The 7,402-nt window shown below is 51.1% G+C and overlaps 2 protein-coding genes across 2 annotated transcripts in view; both read right to left on the bottom strand.

Annotated features, from left to right (window-relative positions):
• Positions 1 to 356: 356 nt before the first annotated feature.
• LOC140343766 (syntaxin-3-like) lies at positions 357 to 1,787 on the bottom strand. Its single transcript, XM_072430633.1, has one exon. The coding sequence runs from the start codon at positions 1,729 to 1,731 to the stop codon at positions 847 to 849; it is 885 nt and encodes a 294-aa protein (XP_072286734.1). The 5' UTR covers positions 1,732 to 1,787; the 3' UTR covers positions 357 to 846.
• A 4,699-nt stretch (positions 1,788 to 6,486) lies between these two features.
• Positions 6,487 to 7,402, bottom strand: part of BRWD3 (bromodomain and WD repeat domain containing 3) — a gene marked incomplete in the record, with an annotated part of 28,558 nt that continues 27,642 nt past the window's right edge. Inside the window, 2 exon segments of the mRNA XM_072429784.1 lie at positions 6,487 to 6,635; positions 6,936 to 7,102. Coding sequence (XP_072285885.1) covers positions 6,515 to 6,635; positions 6,936 to 7,102 — 288 coding nt within the window.

The raw sequence follows: 7,402 nt of genomic DNA, 5'->3' as shown, positions 1-7,402 counted from the left end.
ACCAATGTGGAGCAGCCAATCAGAATTCACCTTTCAGGGGCTCAGCTCCATGAACATATAATGAGCAAAGCTGGCACGCCCCCTACTGGCTGCAGAGGATACATCAAAAGTCTGCACAATATAAAAAGGGGTTGACAATATAAATGCTGCATAACTGACTCCTCACTGCACCGCAGGGGTGTTCACACCCCCGGAGACCCCGCCCCCGAGGAGCCACACCAAGCAGAAAGGCCCCCCAGCCTGCCACCTCCCTCCCCCAGGTAAGTGACCAATGCTCACTCTGCTCCCTGTGTAGGGTCTCATTATGTTTCCCCCCCTCCCCCCGATTAGTAAGCCTGGGGCCCCATGTCCTTGGGTCCCGTTCCCTTCTGGGTCACTGACCCCCTAAGGTAGGTACTCCATCTACCAGGAACACCCCAACTGTTCACTTCCGTCCTCATATTACCCCCTCCCCCATCCCAATGAGGGGTCACCTCTCGGGGGGTTCGGGCTGATCGGTGGGAAGGGTTTGGGCCCCGGTCAGGTTTTTCTCTAATTTCACACACAAGATGACAACACATGATGAATGTTGCACTGCTCAGCTTTGTAGGGTGAATGGGTGAGTGAATCCTCTCAGCAGAGACGGAAAATGAGGAGCGGACCCCTTTATCGTCCCGAAATGAAGGAATAAAAGTCACAGAACCCCGATGTGTGCACACAAGGTGAGAGCCAATCAGAATCCACCCTCCATCGGGTGCTTTGTGTCTTTGGGTAAGTAAACATTCCACGAGTGTCCCCAACATCCCTCAGCACCCAAAGTGCCCCCCAATATTACCCCAGCATAGGCCGGGCCCTGGTTCTGAACCCTTACCGGACGGCGCCGGTCATACAGGACAGACAGGTGCAGCATGCGCACAGTCCCAGGATGGCAGAGATGGCGGCACCAAGCCGGGACTGTCTCTGGTACTTCAGCGCCTTCTTCACCTGCTCCTTGGACTGGGAGATGTAGTCCATGGTGTTGATGACGTTGTACTCGATGCTGTTGATGAGGTCCTGCTGCTCAGACACCAGAAGGTCCAATTGGAGGAAGAGGGAATGCAGTTCGGTGATTTGGACTTCCAGGTCCAGGAGCTGTTTGTGTCTCTCCTGCGCCATGGCCAGGTGCTGTTTGGCCTTCAGGATCTCCAGGTCGTGGCCCACGATCTGCGGTGCCGTGGCACTTCCGATCAGCTGGTTGATTTCGTCCTCCTGGAGGTTGAGGCCGGCCAGTTCTGCCTGGCGGATGATTTGCTCCTTCAGCTTGCCCACATATTTGGTCTCATTGATGTAATGTTGGGTCATAATCTCCCGGAAGCGATTGGTCAATACGGTGAATTGGCCCTGCCGGATCCGGTGCTCCGCCAGCCAGGTCTGGGCGTCCGTGGTCAGCGAGGTTTTGATCCGTTTCAGCTGGATTTGGATGATTTTGGCTTCAGACGTCAGCTGCTCCTTCATTTTGCCGAGTTCCTTTTTGCCGTCAGATATTTTGGCCCCGGTGGTGCTGCAGAGGACCTCCGCCTGCTTCTTCTCAATGTCCTCGGCTTTGCTTCTCAGACCGCGGAGTGCCATGGAGAGGGCGGCCACCTCCTGGAAGAACAAATCCATCCCAATGGCCTCTCCGTCCTGGAAAACCGGATTATCGAAGGCCAACGAGTCGTCCAGAGAGTCATCCTGGCTGATTCTGCCCCTCAGCTCTTCCAGGCGATCCTTCATCCTTCCAGTTCCTGAACATCTGTTATGGACATGGAAGAGAAATGGCAGCGCAGAGCTGCAGCTGAAACTTTTTCCTCCCAGATCCGGCAAATATTGACTTGGCTGGGAGAAGGTTTACTCTGCTGGTCACATGTGGAAGGGTTGTGGCATGCCAGCAGAGGGTGGAGCACCCTGGGGAGATGCTGGAAAAGATTTTACAAGATTACAATGAAGTCATTAAGCTTTGTGAGGTCAACGCTGGGGGGCAGGAAAATATCAAATTACCCCAACACACCGCAACCGCCCCCAAACACCAACAGGTGAAAGAGAAACCTTAACTCCAACGACCGCACTCACCTGTCCAGGTGACTCCGAGGCCGGGGGATGGATGAAGGCCGAGTGCTGACAGAAATGACCCAGCTGGGGGTGCAATGGTTGCTCCAATGTGTGCGCAATGCTGCATGGGTGCCCTGCGTGTAATCACCCCCCCCCTCCCCGATTGCTGCATGGGTGCTGTGTGTAATCACCTCCCCGACGCTTGCTGCATGGGTGCTCTGCATGTATAATCTCTCCCAGGGTTTGCCCTAGCTGGGGGGGTGAAGGTGCAGAGTCTATGAAGGCCCCAGTTTTCAGTGGAGCTTCCTGCAGCGACTCCCAGGCTAGGGAGAAGCCAGGGGTGAGGGGGGCAGTGGGGTGAGGAGGGCAGTAAGGTGAGGGGGGCAGTGGGGGCAGAAAGCGGTGAAGCAGAAGGAATGGGGGTGAATAGGAGCACCAAGGAACCCTCCAGATCCCAGGAGACCAATGGGGGTTATTGGGGTACATTAGATCACAGAAGACACAACAGCAGGGGGGCTCAGCCCTGGCATATAGGGGTGTTGCTGATCCAATCAGGAGAGCCACCTTCCGATTGGCTGTGGCAGTACTCCTCCAGGTGAAGGCAGCCCTGTGCTGGATCAATGTACGGTGAATGTGACATTTCCCCCGACTCCGCTGTATGTGTGCTCTGCGTATACCATCATTCAGGCCCCGCCCACACACAGCAGCGTGAGAGGTAAATTGCACATCACCCCCCAGGAACCCTCTGATAGCCCTGCTGAATGTGGATTACATCAGACTCTGCAGGGTGCAGGATTGTTTCCTCCATGGAGGTGACCCGTCATCCCTGTGTGCGCCCCGGGGCCACTCCGCCAACAATAACTGGATGAGCAGGATGTATGGAGCTGAAGTTAGCTGGAAGGCCGGAAGGCGAATTGTTCTGGATGTGGAAACTTAACTAAATCTCCATACAGTGCCCTGCATACGGTGGGGGAGGGGGGCACCTTTATTCGTTCTGGGGACCCCCTTACATATACCTGGGCTGGGCTGCCATTCTTATTGGTTCCCCCAAATGCATCAACACAAGCCATTGCAATATAGAATTGTCATAGCAGGCAAATCAGCTGGGGCCCCACAGTAGGAGCATTAGGGGCCCCACAATTGTATGCATCCGGGATTGCATAATAAGCCCCATGAATGTGGCAAATTAATGCTTTCTATATAATGCAGCCAGGGTGGGGCCTCAATGCTGAGGGGCCCTATTGCAGTCACATGGTTTGCATCAATCAGCCAGTAAGAAATCTCCCCCATATGATAGAGCAGCCGGGGGTCATGTGACCTTTGGGATGAGAAATCTATTTGTCAGCTGATCATTGATTGTGATTGGCCATTCTCTGCCTTACTGATCAACCAACAAATCACAGCCAGTGGTCTAATTATGACATCCGAGGTGACGAATCACTGCAGGGCTAGTCATGTGACACCCCCAGCCATGGAACTGACCAATAAAACATTTTAAATCTGAAGCTCATTAACCGCAGTGACCTAGAGAGGCTGAGCTCCATTTCTAAGCTTTTACCCTAATCCGGGGTCATTGGCCCAAATCTGCCCTAATAGGGGGGCCATTGGCCCAAATCTGCCCTAATAGGGGGCCATTGGCCTGAATCCGATTCCCATTCATACATTTTTTCCCAATGACATTACAGATCCTTCCTCTCCTCCAATAGGAGCAGTGGGCGGTCCTCACTCAGCAATTAAGGGGAGGTGCTCTGCCCAGTGGTAGTCGGAGCCTAGTGGCAGACAGCAGGTACTGCAGGGACAGATGGGGAGCAGAGAGGCAGCCGAATCAGATTAAGGGTCAGGTTTTTTTTTTTGCCCCCATTCTGCATAAGGGAGGCGACCCCCCCATGGGAACTCTGACATCCATTGGCTGCCAAGTTCTGGAAGTCTCCACTAACCTATTGTGCGCCCCCCTCCATGTGCTGTACAAAGCTGGGACTACAAGTGTGACCCCCCCCCCCATGGTACACATTGCAAGGAATCATGGGACATGGAGTTTCCTTATAGGCAGGAAGCGGACATTGCAGTCTCTCTGCTGCCCTCTAGTGTTCAGCCAGACAGTGACACCCACCAGGGGGCTCTACACAATAAGAAAGCAACCAAACCATCCCACCTACCTACCTATCCACCTACCTCCTCTGCCTCCATTCCTCACATCCGATGTTGTTTGGTGCTCCTGACACGGGGACTTCACCTGTCACTTACCCCGGGCGGGGGGAACACAAATCAGACAGCCGGGCAGATTCCATTTTTTTAAATCTTTAATTATAAAAGAAGACAAATAAATACAACGACTTCACCAAAATAAAAAAACTTTAAAAAATAGGGAAATAAAAGGGAGCAGAGTCCAGATCACATGACGTCACCCAGCCAATCCGGAGCACCGAAATCTCAATAAAAATAAAAGTTTGGCCCAATTTATGAATCAATAATTCGGAATTCGCTGTGATTGGATGCCGAGGGGGCAGGAAGAACGACAAAGCTCAGACAGCCAATCGGTGATCAGGTTCAGACAATGTGTTCCTTGCTTCCCGAGCTGTCCAATCACTGAGCGGAGCTGGGCCAGCACCAGCCACACACACACACACACACACACTTTTACACTTTGAGAACTTTACTCATCAAACACTTTTCACCGATAAAAAATTTGTCATTTTTATGCAGAAAGTGAAGGCGAGGAATCTAGAAAAAAAATAACTTTACAAATGTACAATTTTCTTCTTCTTTACAATACAAAAATCCTACAGCTGGTTGCATATAAATACATTTGGTTCATAAAAACAAAAAATTTCCCTGAATTATCAGCCCTGAGACGGCGCGTACAGCAGAGCGCAGAAGTCCAACCCAAAGATGGCGCCGGTTAATGCTTCAGGAGACAGCGGGGGAGGAGAGACCTGGGGCGGGGCAGAAAAATGGGGTTTTATCAGCACCAGAGCGTCGCATCAACTCATCCGAGGGCCCGGCGCCATTTCTACCTGTCATTATGTCAGCGCATGGACAGATCAGGCGGGGCGGGGGGGTCACCGACAGATAAAACCAACCAAGATTTCTGGCTGGATTGAAATTTGTGAAACTCTTCTCACTTCCTGTTCGTAGTCACTGTGACAGGAAGCCCCCGACAAAATGCAGCGAGAGCCCTTTAAATAAATCAGTGAATCCCCAGCCAATCACACGGCAGGAATAATCCAACACAAAACGTTTCTATATAACCGTCCTGTCAGTGGCTTCGCTGGGGCCGAAACAGCTCACAGAGTTCTGTGATTGGCTGATGGAGTGAAGGGGAAAATGTATTCCCAGCACCATAAAAACATCAGAAAATCCAATCAAATCTCGTCGTTATCAACCCGTTTGTGCTGAAAGTCCAATCTGCCGGCTGATTGGCTGGAGTGCCAAGGAATTGGAGAGGAACGCAGCCAATCAGTGCAGGCTGGGAAGTCTTTTCAAGTGCAACAATAATTAGGAGAAAATTAAGCACCATAGTGGGGGGGGCAAAGAACGGCCAAACAAAGGGTCAGAGGTCAGACACCCCAACACATCGACTTCTCAAGTTTTGTTCAGATGAACGTTGGAATGAAAAGCACAAGGTGAATGCAGGGTGAATGTTGCTGATGCCCCCATGAGAGGGGCTGGGAAAATAAAAGTTTGCTTGCTCTGAAAACATCGGAACACAGAGCTGACACTCCAACAGAATACCCTGAAAGGGGCACTCCCCAAATCCCTCATGACATTTATTTACCCCGGCACTAGGGGGGGCATTCACCGCACTTCTCATACAAAAAATGTCATTTCAATGCTCCGACTGAACAAAACCTACAGCACTCCCCGAGGAGACAAATCATCCGCTGCATGGAGAAGCCTCAGAGCTGCAGATTTTAGTTGTTGGATGAAGAAATAAATACGATAAATAAATCTCACAAATCTATCATCCAATAGGAAGCTGCACCTCATGTAACCAATAGAAATGACGCATGAAATGCGTTCTGCAATACTGAAAATTCTCCAGCGCCCAACGAGGTAGTTTAAGGCTGCAACTTAAAATGGCACAGGGGGGGTCTGGAGGTGAATAATGCGATGAATAATAATGCTAAAATGAGGGGAAATAAGAGACAGGAAGCTGCCGCAGCACCACATGCGGGGGAGGGGTAACATTTGGCATCCAAAGTTTCGTTTCGTGGAAATCGGAGGATTTAGAAGTTAATGGGGGTGAATTGGGCAGAAACAAATCCCACGAATGTCACTGCATGCAGCTTATGTGATCTTTATCTGATCCTGCCAGAAATCTGATGAGCTACGCGTACTTTCTGCCTGTGCTGCATCTTTACTTGTTACATTGTTCCCAAGTATCTGAGGACTACAGAACACCCCCTCCCCATGCAGATAAGAGGGGGAAGTATTGTGCAGTCCTGAAACATTTTGAGGTGTGATGGAGTCAGTATGGCCTCTTACTTTCAGATGAGGAGGAAGAGGAGGAGGACGAGGAGCTCCCAGACAGAGGAAGCACTGAGTTCTGATTCACTTTCTGGGGAGTTCTTCTGGGCTTCGTCTTTGGACTGGAAAACAAGAAAAACCATTAGCTGCAGAAGAAACAATGTGATTGGTCAAGAAAAACCAAGCTGGAGTGTCAGGGAGAGGACATTGGATGGAGGTCAGGTTGTGATTGGACAGCCGTTGTTTGTCTGCAGCTGCAAAACAACGAAAGAAATCGCTGCCAAATCCCCCGGCTCTGATTAATGGAGAAATGACAGCGACAGATCCAGTCAGAACCCCTCCAAGTCCATTGGTCACAGACACAAGATCATTGGTCCAATCTGCCTGGATCAGGTGACCCATCTCAGTCATGTGACAGTTACCTCAATTCTCGGCTGCTGGAGCGGGAGCTGCTGCTGCTGCTGTGGATCCGCTTTCTGTAGCGCTGCCGCTTACGCTGCTGTAGCTGCATTGACAGCTTATAGTCGGAGATGATGTCCTTGATGTAAGCTTCACAGAGCGCCGACAATCGCAGTGTCATGCTGTAGATCTGAAGAAATGGCAACAGGAAATGCAATGTGATCAATATGGAGGCAGAATGTTCTGCGAGATTTCACTGTAGCTATTAGGAAGCTTCATGCAGTGCTGGAGAGCGGCAGGAGAGATATCAGACCATCGATGTGTAATACGTACCCCCAGATATCAATCTGCAGGGTTCAACCAATGCTGGGGGAAGGAATTGTAGGTGGGCAGCATCCCCCTGTATTGTAACTAAAGGGCCCAGGGAGAACCCCGATCTGCCTACCCTGGACTTCCATGGAGAACCCCGATCTGCCTACCCTGGACTTCC

The sequence above is a fragment of the Pyxicephalus adspersus genome, chromosome Z (genome assembly GCF_032062135.1).
Source record: "Pyxicephalus adspersus chromosome Z, UCB_Pads_2.0, whole genome shotgun sequence".
NCBI lineage: Eukaryota > Metazoa > Chordata > Amphibia > Anura > Pyxicephalidae > Pyxicephalus > Pyxicephalus adspersus.
This window is presented reverse-complemented; position numbering and strand designations above follow the sequence as displayed.

Coding starts and splice junctions, on each gene's coding strand:
- LOC140343766 (XM_072430633.1), bottom strand. CDS start 1,731: ATGAAGGATCGCCTGGAAGAGCTGAGGGGCAGAATCAGCCAGGATGAC.